The sequence below is a fragment of the Ictidomys tridecemlineatus genome, chromosome 8, assembly GCF_052094955.1.
Source record: "Ictidomys tridecemlineatus isolate mIctTri1 chromosome 8, mIctTri1.hap1, whole genome shotgun sequence".
NCBI classification, from domain to species: domain Eukaryota; kingdom Metazoa; phylum Chordata; class Mammalia; order Rodentia; family Sciuridae; genus Ictidomys; species Ictidomys tridecemlineatus.
Genome location: NC_135484.1, coordinates 17374425 through 17389502, shown reverse-complemented (window position 1 = coordinate 17389502; position 15078 = coordinate 17374425). Strand labels below are relative to the sequence as shown.

The following is a 15078-nucleotide window of genomic DNA, read 5'->3' as shown; positions in this document are numbered from 1 at the left end:
ACAGCTGGTTTATGGATACTATTTATTACACTTCCTGTATCCCTAAATCCTGAGTATAAGGCAGGGATCTGTGCTTGGTTTCTTTCATATCACATTGGCTCAGACTCATTGTTCTAGGATTTTTTTTGTGGGGGGAGTGGGAGGGTGGTTACTGGGAACTGAACCCAGGGGGGACTTAAGCACTGAGTCACCAGCCCTTTTTACTTTTTATTTTTGAGATGGGGTCTCACTAAGTTGCTTAGGACCTTGCTAAATTGCTAAGGCTGGTCTTGAACTTGCAATCCTCCTGCCTCAGCCTCCTGAGTTGCTGGGATTACAGGCATGTGCCACTGTGCCCAGCTAAAATCAGATCTTGAGATTTGTACCAAGGTTGTTTTGTTGTTTGGGAATTTCCCTCATACCATATAGTAGAATTTCCTTTTATTGGTTCTGAACCAAAGGCTCTGAGAGATCAGAGGTACCAATTAATGCCAAGAGGCTGGGTTCAGGCTTATCCTGGGGTTACAGGACTTTACTTCCAACGCAGTTAAATTCATCATGTTTAAGAAGTATTCCTTCTAAGTAACTGATAACTTAGAGGAATATGATAATAGGTTTCTTTCAAACTAAATTCTTGTGCTCTTGAGAGATAAAGATATTGAGATCTTTGAAGATGCGTAGGGATCTTGAAAGTTTTCTAGCTCAGCCTTCTGTCGAGAGCAATCAGTACAACTTCAGCACTGCTTGAAAATCAAAGCTGTCCAGAGTCTTCCAGTGCATACAGAAGGGCAGCCTTCAGATGGTGTTCCGTTTGGGAAAGACTCTAATTGCCTTACACTCTCTTGTGTCTGGTAAAGCTCCCTTAAATTTTTAAAAAGTTTTAATTTATGGTAAAGTACACATACTGCATAAAGGTTATCATCAACCATTTTTAAGTGTATAGCTCAATAAAACAATAATTTTCATAAGAATTTTAATTAGGAATTATTTCAAGTATGCAGTATAGAGAAAAGTTAAACAGATATATACACATGCACTTCCTGAATTCACCTAAAAGTAACACTTTGCTATATTGCCTCAATCCTTATTTTCTTAAGAAATAATGCTACAAGTCCATTGAAACTGCTCCTTACCCAAGAATCCCATTTCTCTTCTTTTCCCTTCTCTAGTTATCAGCTCTCCAAACAACTATGCATGCCCTGTGGCCCACCACCCTTGACATTTGAAGATTTCATAAGTGCCTTAGCATGTTCTTGCAGAGGTGTATGTACATGTGCATGCATGTATGTGCACATTTGGTTTCAGGTGGGGAGAACTTTCGCCCAAGGAGAGTCCCGTCAGGTCCAGTTTCAGGTCATACCCAAAGAGGGTTTCAGCCCCTTGGTCTGATTTGACGGTGAGAATTTGCAGGGTTCCAGCTCATCTTTCTCATTTTTTGTACTTCAGCATGAATGCTGGTTAGTGAGGGAGAAGATTAAGGGTGTGATTCTGCAGGGCATGGAAGAGCCATCCAGTTCTTTTTCTCCCTGAGGAAGACAGTGACTCTAGCCCCTGGCCGTATGCCTCAGGCTTTTATAACCTGGACTATGGTTTCAGGTGTGGGGAGGGATCCTTGTCCTCTGTGCAATAAGTCCAAGTAGCCTCATATGTCTGCTGAGGCAGGGATCCCCGGAATGCAGAGCCAGCATGCATCCCCATGCAATGGCAGGGAACATGTTTTCTTTTTTATTTCCATTGGTCAGCACTCTGGAGTCTGCTTTGGCCACTGTGGTACACTGAACTGTTGCCACCAGAGACAGATGACACCCATTCCTCTCCCTGCATTGCAGCAGAGAGCTCAAAACCATCATTTTACAAGTATCATTTTTCTAAATAACATGCTAGGCTGGAACAAAGGCCACTCCAAATCCACAGGCTATTCCACGTGATGAGGACATCACTCCAGAATGTCCTGACTTTGGGTGTGGGAGGGGGTCAGTATTTTCATGAGCTTCTAACTTGTTAATTTTTTCATTAATCATTTAACTATTAGCACTGTTAACTTGGGGTTCTAATCTAAGAAGCTTTCCCTGTGAGAAATGCAAGCAGAAAGTGGCGAGGGGACAGTAGGAACCGCTGGCACATGTGTGGAATGGCAGCCCTCTGCCTCCCCGCATTTTTATTTTGATGACCTGAGAAAAGGCATCATATTTCTGGCTTATTGATTTCTCTTTGTGTATGTGGTTGGGGTAGGAGGGCGGGAGGTGAAGAGAAAGGAAAATAAATTAAAGCCATTTGTCATTGCAACTAGCTATTTTAGGTAGAACATGTTTTCTTGGCTTCTGTTTTATGGGACTGAGCACACACTGCGCATCATGCTACAATGATGCTCTGCTGTAACCTCAGTGTCCCACATAAGGCTCCGTGGGCCCTCTCCAGGAGGTGCACAGTAATGCCACTGGGGAGCTGGGCGCCCATGTGATTTCCCATGGGAATTACTCTCGACAGGTCCCTAAGCAGAGACGGCTGATGCTTCCTTTGCCTCCCACCCCTCTTGCCTCTCGCCCCAGGCTTACTGAGGTCTAATTGACAAATAATGATGCTTCTCTTTAAAAGGGTTCCTCAGAACAAGGATGCTTAACTTGCACTTGTCTACCTGAAGAGCATCTTCCGCTCACTTTCCACATCCGAGGGTTTCCTGAGTGTTCCGCATCTCTGTTTTGTGACCAGAAAGTGAAAATGCTGGTCCCAGACAAAGGAGAAGGCCAAACAGAAAAGAAACCCTCTAGTTCATCCCAAGCAGCAAAAATAAAACAGCTTTCTCAGTTGAGGGGTCTCTGCCCGCTCTGGCCAACCTTCATCTTCATGAGATCATACAAGAGCCAGCACATGTCACCAAGGGCTAAGAGTGCTCCTGGACGCTAATAATAGAAAGTGATATTTCATTTGACAATTTTATATAGGCCCCAAATTCAGAGAGGTGGTAATGTCAGTAACCTGAAGTACCTGCCTTACGGGTCTCTAAAAAGGTCATGTCCAAATCCCACCTTCACTCGGCTCTTCCCCAGTGGTGCCATCACTTGGAGGGGACCAGGAGTGCTCCCCCCACACCAGTACCACACCCTGTAGCTCCCCTCCCCCGAGGGCCTTGGGTCTACCTCTGTTTGGTAGCCCGAAAGGCACTGCGAAAGTCCTGCTCTGGTTTGTCTTCATGCAATTGATATTTTATTTGAGAAAAAATGTATTCATTTGTATCTTAAAATAATTTGCCCCCTTCTAAAGTCTAAGGCTTAAAATCACGTGGCAGTGACAGGATAAAGCTGGGACCTGACATCGGGACCTCTGCTGTTTGCACCCCTTGTGATTCTTTGTCATGTGTTTGCCTTCTCCAGGTAACAGTGACCAGTCGGGGTCCCAGGAGAAGCTGCTTATGGACAGCCAGGGCCTGAGTGGATGCTCCCCGCGAGACTCGGGCTGCTACGAGAGCAGCGAGAATCTGGAACATGGTAACGTCCACCTAGACCTCTAGGAACCTGTTTTGAAAGTTTCCAATTTCAAAAGTAGAATGGTCTCCAAAAGATGAATTCTTTTTTCTGTTTTAATATTTTAGTTGTAGATGGACACAATAACTTTATCTTGTTTATTTATTTTTATGTGGTGCTGAGGATCCAACCCAGTGTCTCGCACATGCTAGGCAAGTGCTCTACCACTGAGCTATGACCCCAGTCCCAAAAGATGGACTCTTTTACCCAGATGAACCTAGAAATCGACTTTCCATTTCCATCCACTTCCCCGTGCTAGTCTGCAGTTGGCCTCTGCGTGTCTTCCTCTGGCTGCTGTAAGAGGTTTATGAATTTCACCTAAAATACCTGCAGCTGTAAAACCTAAAACATGTGTCTCCTAAGCCCTTACGTAACAACAACCGACATGTGAGTATTAAGAACACTTTTCCACAAGGAAAACTGTGTACCAGGTAGACATCAGGGTCACACCAGCAGCCACCTCTTAAACACTCCAGCTGCTCGGCCTGAGTCCAGTCCAGAAGCAGTTACCATGGAAGAGGATGACAGGAAGGCTACATGTCTTTTTTGTGGTGTCCCTAACACTCAGGGAGCAGTCAGTATGAAGTTTCAAACAGAAGCAGAGTCTTTAGTTAGAATGGGGTCAGGTCAGCGAATGTCACCATGAGAGGTTCTGTGGTTTCTTGTTGTGACCCCCAAATTCCTGTTGGTGCAAGAAATAGTAGTGAAGGATTCACACTGCCATCGTGACCTACTGAAGACCATCGTGAAAAATGCCCAGGTTTGATGGTTTTTAGCTGCTACTGGAATGCCTCCCAGTAGTCCATGGGTTAGGAGGGACCTGCTAAAGCAAAGTTTTGGAAACTACAGGTTGCAGTTCATTACTGGGTTCTAAGGTCAATTAGTGAGTCGTGTGTAGCAGTTGTATAAGACAAAATAGAGTAGAAAATACCAGAATGCACTCCATAAGGTACGTTATGCATTCCAGAAGTACACTAGTAAGTACTGTGAGTGTTGTGACGGGTACTCTTTGTGTTTTAGTATTATGTGTGCATGTGTGTTGGATGGTGCATGTAAAGTGTGGTTCTTACTACGGATCATGGTAAAAAATAGTGACAGCCATTGTAGGCACCAAAATCAGGACTAAAGTGAGGCAAGTAGGTGCTCAGGGGTCAAACCGATGAGCTGCTCACTCCCCAGTACCAGCCTACAGTTGCCTGTCTCAGAATGTTCACTCCTTAGCATGGCATCCTGGGCGCCTTGTTTGCGTCACCCTGATGCCAAGTCTTAGACTACCTTGAGGACTTCAAAATTTGTCCTTTAAAGCTCCTACTCAGGGAATTCTGTCAATCTGGGAAGATAGTGAATCTCTATGTACCCTAATATTCAGCCTTCATCAAGGAACCCATCCCCACTCCACGGAGCACCAGCCATCCTCTGTTGCAGAAAACATCACATTCTTTGTAAGACCCAGAAGGTTTTGTTGTTGTTATTGTTAACAATCTTTCCATAGCCAAAAATTTTCAGTAAATTAATTGCAACTTTTCTGACTGGGTAAAGATTTCATAGGTATCACTAGCAGAAATGTTCATGCCCCAAAGAATTCAGGTTCATCCACTGAAGAACTAGATGAAAGAAACTGATGAACCAACTTTGAACTCAAGGTGAATTCAAGGATCTTTCCAATCTAATGGGATTTATATAGAAGTTAGGGTAAAGGAAAAAACGTATTTCCAAAATTAACGCAAGTGGAGTTTTAAGTTTCTGTTTTAACTGATTTTTAAACTTTAATGTGATGTGTTTTCTGAAGAGGGAATTTTCCATTTGTCTGTGATGATTATTCTGTTAATGAAAAATGGGACCACGGTTAATATATTCAGGACTAAACCTCAGCTAATGATCTCTATGTGACAACAAAATAATAACCTACAAATAAATGGCTAGCGTGTTGTTATTTATCAGCGCAGAACATACAGGTGGACGGGGTTTGAAGCCTCATTTAATTACACTCGAGGAAGGACAAATGCCAATTTGACCATGTCTCTGCTTTGCCTAGTGCAAAATATTCCATGTATCGATCTGTGTCTTATCAACAAGGATGGGGTCGTTAATAAAATGTCTGATTGAGGCCACTGTTCTTCTCCATCCATCTTAATGTGTGCAATTATACTTGATGTGACACATTTCATATCAGCAGTTTGAAATTAGAATGAGCATGGTGGAAACTTTGAAATTATGGAAGGAATCTTTTCTCCTCCTGCTACTAAAGGCCAAGCCACTTGTAACACCAGAGCCCTGGCCTTTTACTTCTCTTCCTTTCCTCATCTATGCAGCATACAGATAGAGATTTTTTTTTTTCCCAAAAAAAGAATGTCTTTCATGTACCCCAAAGTAGCCATTTCCTTTTTTGGGTGAGCACCAACCAACCCTTCCTCTCCCCTCCCAGTCAAATCAGCCCACGGCCTGATTACTCATTGCCACTAAATGTGTTGGGAGGGTGAGATTGCTCCATGAGGAGATGGCAAGATCATAGATTAAAAATTGGGGTTTTTCTTGCCCAGTCCTGTTTTATATTTTATTTACATACAGGGTCTTATTGAGTTGCTTAGCACCTCGCTTTTGCTGATGCTGGCTTTGAACTTGCAATCCTCTTGCCTCAGCCACCTGAGCGCTGAGATTATAGGCATATGTCACCATGCCTGGCTTAAAATTAAAACATTTAAAATATTACTCAAAACCATGTAGTAGGAAGAAACCCTGACTTACAACATAGGGGCTTTCCAAAGATCAGAGCCAGCCATTTCTTCAGATATTCCAAACCTGATATGGTTTTAGGATTTTTCTTTTTGGGGGCGATGGAGTTACCAGGAATTGAACTCAGCAGCACCCAACCTCTGAGCCATATCCCCAGCCCTATTTTGTATTTTATTTAGAGACAGGGTCTGAGTTGTTTAGCACCTCGCTGAATTTGTAATCCTCTTGTCCCAGCCTCCCAGGCCACTGGAATTATAGGTGTGCGTCACCACACCTGGCTAGGACTTTTCATTTTTATCTATAGGCCCACAATAATAGGATCACAGGGGTCATATAGTCCATTATCAGGGTGGTCTCCTCGGGCATCAGTCCATTGTCATAGCAGACAACAAACATGTTACTAACCAAAGACATAACAAAGGATGGTTCATTTCTGCCTGTGTGCATTGGCTGTCTGTAGGTTTAGCACAGTGCTTGGCCCATGGCATGCTTTTGATAAAGCTTTTCAAGTGGCAGCAGTTAATATCAATCATCAGTCAGCCAGTAAAGTAGATTGTTTATGGTTGATAATTCAGTGATCAGTCTGACAAGCCATGATCTGCCAAAGCCATTTCTTTACTGGGACCTACAACCATACAAGTATTTACAGATGGTCTCTGGTAAAGTACTCACTTCAGTTTATTTCCTGGACTGAATCAAAGTGGACTGGTTGTTTCTGGATAAATTTGTTAGCAGGGCACAGCTTCAAGAAGGGTGTGATGTGAGGATTTGTGGATCACCCTTTCAGAGGGACCGTTTATAGAAACTTCCCAGGAACCAGTCCACCTCCCCATTTCACCCATGACTTTTTGGACATGTCCTCACCCAGCAGACATCTCAGGGGTGTGGTTTCTAGAGTGGGTAGGGATGTCAGCCTTCTTCGGAGTCAGCTAAGAGCGGACATGAAGCCCCACTTTCTTTCATTGCCTGACACAGTGTTTCTTTTCCATATAACCCATGCATTTCAGTCCCCATGTGAGTCCTTTTGTTAGTTCTTTCTAAAAATAAAAACTGGGACCCTACTCCACTCAGAGTCCTGAATGATGGCTTTGTGTCTTTAGTGTAACCCAGCAAGGGGATGTGGGGACTGGAGACAGCAGTTGTGCCTGCACATCTGAATGCATGGGTCTGACTGACTGACTGGCTTTCACATGTGATTGTCTCACAGGCAAGACTCAGAAAACTGGCCTCTTATCTGCCAAGTCGTCCACCGAGGCCAGCCTGAAGTCTTTCAACAGAAATCAGCTGGGCAACTACCCGACGTTGCCTTTAATGAAGTCGGTGGACGCGGCGAAGCAGGGAGAGGAGGGCAGGCTGGGCTGCGGTCTCACCCCCGATGCTTCCAAGCACTGTGACCCGCCCTCAGTAACTAGTTTGACCAAGAACCGGAGAAGCCTCCCAGTGTCCATCTGTCGGAGCTGTGAGACCCTGGAGGACCCCCAGACAGTGGGAACCTGGCCTCGATCCCATTCCCTGGATGACCTTCAAGGAGAGCCTGATGCTGAAAAAGATGTGCCTACTGAGGTGACAGAACCCTCCCCTCAGATTGTACCCCAAGTGCCACAAAAGACAACCGCCTCGACCGCCAAGGTCCAGGCCCCTGGGCGAGATGCCACTGCCGACCATGCATTGCTACTGACCCAAAGCAAGAGATTTTCTGAACCCCAGAAAATGACCACCAGGAAACCCGATGTCCCCATGGCAACCACCGACCGAGGCGTATCACCTCCTCAGTGTCTGCCCAGAAACTCTGAGACTCGGCTTCCTGGAGCCAAACACAGTTTAACAAGGACGTCTCTCGAGGCTCACAGAAAAGGACATGATTTTGAAGGAACATACCATCCCCCGGGCACCAAAGAAGGGGCAGATGCTGAGCAGAGGGTCCCTGAAACAAGGACACAGCCCAAAACTCCACAGCCTCCACCTGTTCCTGCCAAAAAGAGCAGAGAACGTCTTGCCAATGGCCTCCACCTGGTGCCCGGGGCCCCTGGCGGAACCCCTCCCAGCCCTGATGCCCCGAGCCTGCCCATAAAGAAGACTGGCCCCTCTGATTGCCCAGTACCGGCCGCCCGATCACCCTCGGGCCTGGAGCCTGGCAGCCCCTCCTGCACCAGGCCACCGCCCTGGCTCTCAGAGCTGCCCGAGAGCGCCAGCCTGCAGGAGCATGGCGTGAGGCTGGGCGTCCCGCTGAGCAGAAAGGTGTCCTGCGCCCGGGGTGTGGATCTGGAGATGCTCACGGAAAGCAAGCTGCACGCCGAGGGCATCGACCTCACGGAGGAGCCCTACTCCGACAAGGTACTTCAGGCGCAGCCCAATGGGCACTGGCTGCAATTTTTGTCTTTTCAGGCAGCCAGGTGAGATGGAGGCCAGCCCCAGGAGCCTGGTGTTCTGAGGGTGCTGGATGACCTGCCCCACTAGAGACCCCTGGTGGACAGGGAGCACCATCTCCAGATAAAATGCAAATGCAACCGTGCAATCTACTTTTGCTCTTGCTTGTTAGTCTTTAGTTTGGGGCAGTTTTGCTTTGCAGGGAGAATGAGCAGTGCCAGAAGTGGTTTGTGATAAGGATCATTTTGTGGACAAAAGATCAAGTCCAAGTGTTGGTATCTACTTGACATGAACACCTCCCCACTTTATTTCCATACAGGTCAGCTGGGGCTAACTACCTCTTTGATGGATCACTGGGAGCAAATAACAGTAAATGGGAATATACTTTGGAAATTTTAGAGCCCTGTTCAGATATAACATACCAATTACAATGAATAATAATCTGTAGATTGTGGAAGGAAAAAAATATTTCAAAAATTACACTCAAAATATTTAGTTCTATAATGAAAAAATCATTTCTCATTTGAAGAAGAAAAAAGATCCACCAGTACCAAATTGAAGTTGAAGACAAATCAATAATAGGGGTGTCTCTATATTTCTCCTGGAAATGCATGTTATGAACATTCTTATTACAAAATTCTCATGGCCATGGATGCCTTTCAATAACTTTTCTATAACCTTTCATGAGTAAACCCCTTTGAAGGGAGAATTCAACAGTGAATGTGGTGAATGCAGTGGTATAACTTGTAACAGATGAAGGGCAAAGAGTAGAATATCTAGAAGAGAAATTCATTTTTCTGCAGTTTAGGAGACTATATTCAGCAACATTGGAGGAACCTGAACTTGCAAAATGGTCAGATAAAGTGGTGTGAAGGCATTAGCCTGAAAACTATAGGATGCTCATGTTCTGCCTCATATTTCAAAACGTTTTTCTAGAACTCACCATTATCTGGAAGATGAAAATATATTTTCTCAAAAGCATCCATCCCAGTGATAAAGAACATATATTTACTTCATATTAAAATTTTTGGAGTTATTTCCCAGAAGCTAATTTTCTTATCCTACTTTATGTTTAATTTATCTTAGAAAAAAGGATTAAAAAAACCTGTACCACCCTTCATGCTCCATTTTTGTTCTCCCCGGCAGCATGGCCGCTGTGGGATTCCAGAAGCTCTGGTGCAAAGATATGCAGAGGACCTAGATCAGCCAGAGAGGGACATCGCCACCAACTTGGACCAGATCCGTGTGAAGTTACTTCGGAAGCAGCATCGCATGGCGGTGAGCAGCTCATGCTTCAAGGTCCCTCCCCCACTTTCTGCCCTGCAATTAGTAACAGTGCTGATGTCGGGCGTTGATGAGTGCTTCATGGACAAGGGCTTGGCATAGCCCTGGAAAGGAGACAGCTGGGAGATAGTAACACAGAGTCAGCCTGGAATTCGGAGGTGGGGTGCTGGGGTCAAGCCCAGGGCCTCATGCTTGCTAGGAGTGCTCCGCACTGAGCTGTACCCCAGTGGCTAGAAATTTTTCAAGATACAATTTTAGAAAGAAAATGATCAATAATCTCAGCTCTATGAAAACCTTTTTTAAAAAATCCCTCTAATAGACTCAATATTTTAGTTAGGAAGAATAATGTCAAAGAGCTCTTTTGTACCACATAGGACTAGAGTTAATAACCATATATTATATACTGGAAAATTACTAAGATAGCAGATTTCAAGTGATCTCACAAGAAAAGTGCTACCTATGTGAGGTGATACCTAAGTTAAAAAGCTTAATTTAACCATTCGGCGACAGGTCTCTTCATCAAAGCTTCGTATTGTATACCTTAAGTGTCTCCGGTTTTTCACTGCTCAAATTACAATTTACATTTCTGTGTGCATGCATAATAGTAAACGTTATTGTTTTCAGTTATCAGATCATAAATCTATTTTACTGTTACAAAATTGTTTTTATAATCAGTATATCAACATGTTCCATTAGATGATTATTTCTTAACATAGCCAATTGCATATTGTTGAAAATTTAAATTTTTTTTCCAGTTGTTTAGTTTAAATAACATAGTATAGAACATCCTTGTTATAAGTCCTTATAGACTTCCAGAGTAACCTCTGAGGTTATATTCTTTGCTTAATCAAGATTGTACAAAATCTCCATGATTTTAGGAAAGATATATATCTGCATATGAACCTAGTAGTCAAATTTAAATGTCCATTTCCCTGTCCTGGCCAACACTTGATATGATCGTATTTCTAAGTTCTTTTTAACTATATTAATCAAATACTTAATTTTCTGTTTGATAATTCAAATTCAGAATATAGTAGAAAATCCACTTTATGAAAACCTTTACATTCACCCAGGTTTTTCCCTGCAAATCACCTGAGGGAAGAACATAGCACAGAGAGGCAAAATAGGATCTATAAATGCTTGGAGACTTGAACACTAACTGGGATTTAATTCCAGATACCTTCTAGAACCTTCTAGAACACTTTCTTCAACATCTGTTTCATCTTCAAGACGAATTCTTTGTGCTGATCTTAATTTTAATATAACACTATCATTTGCTAATAATCTGGCAATGATGTACTTCAGTACCATCCCTTTTAGAAATAAAAGAAGTGGACCTCCTTTGGCACATGTAGAGTCTTTGTAACACTTTTTTTTTTTTTTTTTTTAATTCAGATCCCAAGTGGTGGCCTCACGGAAATCTGTAGAAAGCCCCTGTCTCCTGGGTGCGTTGCCTCTGTGTCCGACTGGCTCATTTCCATTGGCCTGCCCATGTACACCAGCACCCTCTCTGATGCGGGGTTCAGCACACTGAGCCAAGTGCCTTCTCTGTCCCACTCTTGCCTTCAGGAGGCCGGCATCACAGAGGAGCGACACATAAGGAAGCTTGTATCTGCAGCCAGACTCTTCAAACTGCCACCAAGCCCCGAAGCCATGTAGCCAGGCCCAAGCCAGGCTCACGATGGACCTCCCTGGACAAGAGCCAGCCTTTCACTGTGCTTACGAAGCTGATGCAATTCCTCAATCTCTGGCAGGGCAGCCAGTGCCAGAAGAAGGGCCCCGAGCGTGGCCTACAGAGTGTGAAACCCAGGCACAGGACGAGGACCTTCTCCAGAAAAGCCCCCTGAAGGAAATTGGTGCAGTTCTCTTTGACCCCCAAAGGCAAGACCAGCACTTATTTTCAGAACACAGAAGAGCCAAGATGCTAACTAGCTACAAACACCGTGCCTCCAGTCTGTCTTTGTGAATTGTCAGAGGGCTGGGTGGAAAGGGCAGGACAGCCTGACCCATTTCTGGTCCAGTGGGTGCCCAAGCTAGACAGACTTAGCTAGGCCAAAGTAACAGACTCTGGAGTTGTTACTCTACACTATTGACCATGCTCATTTGTTCAGAAGTTAGAACATCTGGCTGCACCAGGAAAAAGAAAGTCCTATCTCCTATAGATAAACAAAAGACTTTTAAATAATTGCTTCCTAGCAATCAGCTTTTATTTGCCTTAATATGAGCTTCTAAACATTATCTAACTAGTGTCCACAACCCTGTAACCCTAGTTCCAAATCTTCAGCTTAGACTGCCATCTAATATATCTGGGATGTTTCCAGCAAAAATGGGCTTTTCTAATTGTCTCATTTTAACATGGCTTACTTTGTAGGGGTGTTTATCAGGCAGACATTTCATGTTGGGTTTCGGCTTTTAAACTAATCACACAGATTTAGTAAAAAGCCGTCTGAAATTCCCAAGTGTGTGTGTGTGTGTGTGTGTGTGTGTGTGTGTGTGTGTTAACTGCTGCCTTTACTTTTAATCAGTTTCATATTCTGCCACATTGGTCACTCTGTTGCAGTATTGACTTGGAATCCTGACAACATCCATTCCAAAATTCAGTCATCAGTTCATGGATCACCTTTGCAGAGAGTCCATAAAGTTGAATATTTCAGAAAGTTGTTTCTAAAAAAGGGAAGTAGTTTATGAGATGCTTTTAAAGGTTTTCTTCTCAGTTTTATAATTAAGATATCGCTGTTCTTCTTATTTAGATAATTCTTCTAATTCAAACAAAGGTTCATTGGAGAGCCAGACAAACCACATTAGCTAGATGATGTTAAGCATTGCATGTTTTCAGTTGTTTTTCAACTGATTTCAGCATATCGTATCCTCTTTTAGTCTGCTGTCAGATTTTCGAGCAAACAGCAAATTTAGATGACTATTAAGGCTTCTGTTGCTTACACAATGATTTTTTTTTCCTTCACGTTCTTATCATGAGCACTCTTTGAAGACTCAAATGTGATCACGTGTACAAGAAACATTTTGAACACAAAACTTGGATCAAAAGTGCTGTAATATTTCATCTACTTAACGAAAACAAATTATTTCCCTCAGGGGAATAGGAAAAGTGATGTCATTAACTACAAAGCCACCTTTAACATAGGCTTTATCTATCTGGATCCATGTCTCTGAGGAAAAGGACATTCTCAGGTGATATATTTTTTTCATGCTTTCAGTATGCATTTTTAAAAAATCATGTGTGTTTCTTTAATAACATTCATCTCCTATAAGAGGCCATGTGAAGAAGTTGTGGAAATGTAAAATGTAAAAGGTAAAGCTGCCAAATTTCTATTAACTCATAAGAACAGCTCATTTTTGTCCTCTCAGACTGTGGATTAGCCCATCTGGAATGTGGGGGATGCTGCAGGGTCCTCAGATAGCTACAGCATTCAAACAATTTTCCATGCTGTGATAGAAGTGGGGCTTTTCTTCTTACTTTTGAAATACCTCGGCTTCACATTTTGACAGATTTTGCTCTCATCATTTCATGTGGGCAAAAAGACCACACAAAAGTCATGTTAGAGATTTTAAAAAGGATGTATGGGGGGGGGCGACTGTCATGTGAATTTCCAAATTTTGGTTCACTCCCAGTGCAGGACTTTCACTGAAACTAGCACCAGAGGTGTTGAGAATGCCAAACCATATTTTTATCACTCTTTGGACGTCATTGCCTTTGCATGAAAACTTAAATTCAGGGACCACAAATAATTTTTAGTGTGAACGTCTGATCTAAGGGGGGCTGAGGTTGTTTTTACATTTATAGTTCTTTTTTAATTTTGTTTTTATATCTTTCGTGTTTGTTTGGTCTGCTTTTTCTTTAACCTTTTCATCTGGTCTGAGAAAAGCCTGAATGTTTGTATGTGACATTTGACTGAGGTGGTGTGGGGCTGCCTGTGGATGTTAGTGGACAGGTGGGAGGCTTTAGCAATATCCAGTTTTAATCAGTTGCATTTGGTACAGAATTTTGAGTCACGGTGAAAATCGTTGTCTTCCTTGGAAAGCACAAAAGAAACCTGGAAAGGCAGTTCAGCTCAGGTAGCTACACGTGATATTGTGTATAATTTTTACGCCACAGCTTCTGGAAGGAAATACAGTTTCCCAAATACTATTTACATTCCTAGATAACCGAGAACAAATCGTTTTTTGTGGGCTTCCTTTACTCAGAGGCCCTTTTCTCTGTCCTGAACCCAGGTGTGGTTGAAATTAGAAATTACTCGTGTTAAAAATCAGTTCCTGACATAGCCAAGTTTGCTTTTATAACTGCAGCAAAAGAGATCAACCCCCAAGTCACTGCTACGTGTGCATACTACATTAAAAAAAAGTAATCGTCTTGAGTCCAAGTTATCTTGATTTTAAATTAATAGAGAAAACTGTCAAGCAAGTTATATAGCAACTAACAACATTGCACTTTCTGTATATGAAATCAATATTTAAATAACTTATTTTTCTCCATTGCTGTTCTTAAACATTGTAAGTAGCTGTAATATACCAGTACCAATATGTTCTTGCAATTGCTTCAGCCCAAGAAAGCTGTGTATTGTTTTAAAAATTGTAAAAATTATTGTGACGATTCATTTAGCAAAAAGAAAGGTGGACAGAAGGGTTTTCCTATGTATCAGAACTTGTCTATAATTATGTCATCTATGTACCTAGAAAAAAAAAGTAAATAAATTTCTTCAGTTGAATCTTCTTCTTTTGTTGTTCTTGGGATATTTCAAAGATGAAGGGGTATATATGAAGGGGAAATTAAGAAATGTGGTTAAAAATGAAATATATTGTGAAAATTATAAACTATTACTTCAGCCACATCTCCACACTATCTGACATGTACCTGGATTCTCTTTGTTGATTTATTGTATTTTTTTTTCAAATATTCATTGAGTCATATAATCACAGCATCTTAGAAAGAGATTGCTGGAAATCACCTCTAAGCCTATCATTTTCAAATGAAGAATCTGAGGTCCCATTGGTGGTGGACTGGCTCAATATTACACAGTTAAAAGATAACAGAACCTAAGACTTCCTTTAAAAGTGAAAAAATCCAGCTCTGAATTTTGTAGAAATTAGTCAACTTGACAAAAATGTATTTTCATTGTTACCATACCACAATTGATAACAAAGACTTTTTTTTTTTAATTCCTAGTGCTAGGAATCA

The 15078-nt window shown here is 42.5% G+C and overlaps 1 protein-coding gene across 5 annotated transcripts in view; it reads left to right on the top strand.

Moving 5' to 3' along the window:
* Positions 1–14608, top strand: part of Sash1 (SAM and SH3 domain containing 1) — a 170902-nt gene extending 156294 nt beyond the window's left edge. For all 5 annotated transcript variants that reach the window (XM_078018931.1, XM_021723893.3, XM_005321353.5 and 2 more), the window contains 4 exons: positions 3351–3464; positions 7441–8567; positions 9747–9878; positions 11280–14608. In XM_078018931.1, the coding sequence (XP_077875057.1) occupies positions 3351–3464; positions 7441–8567; positions 9747–9878; positions 11280–11543 (1637 nt within the window). In that variant the 3' untranslated portion in view covers positions 11544–14608. The remainder of the gene's footprint in view (positions 1–3350; positions 3465–7440; positions 8568–9746; positions 9879–11279) is intronic.
* The last annotated feature ends 470 nt before the right edge of the window (positions 14609–15078 follow it).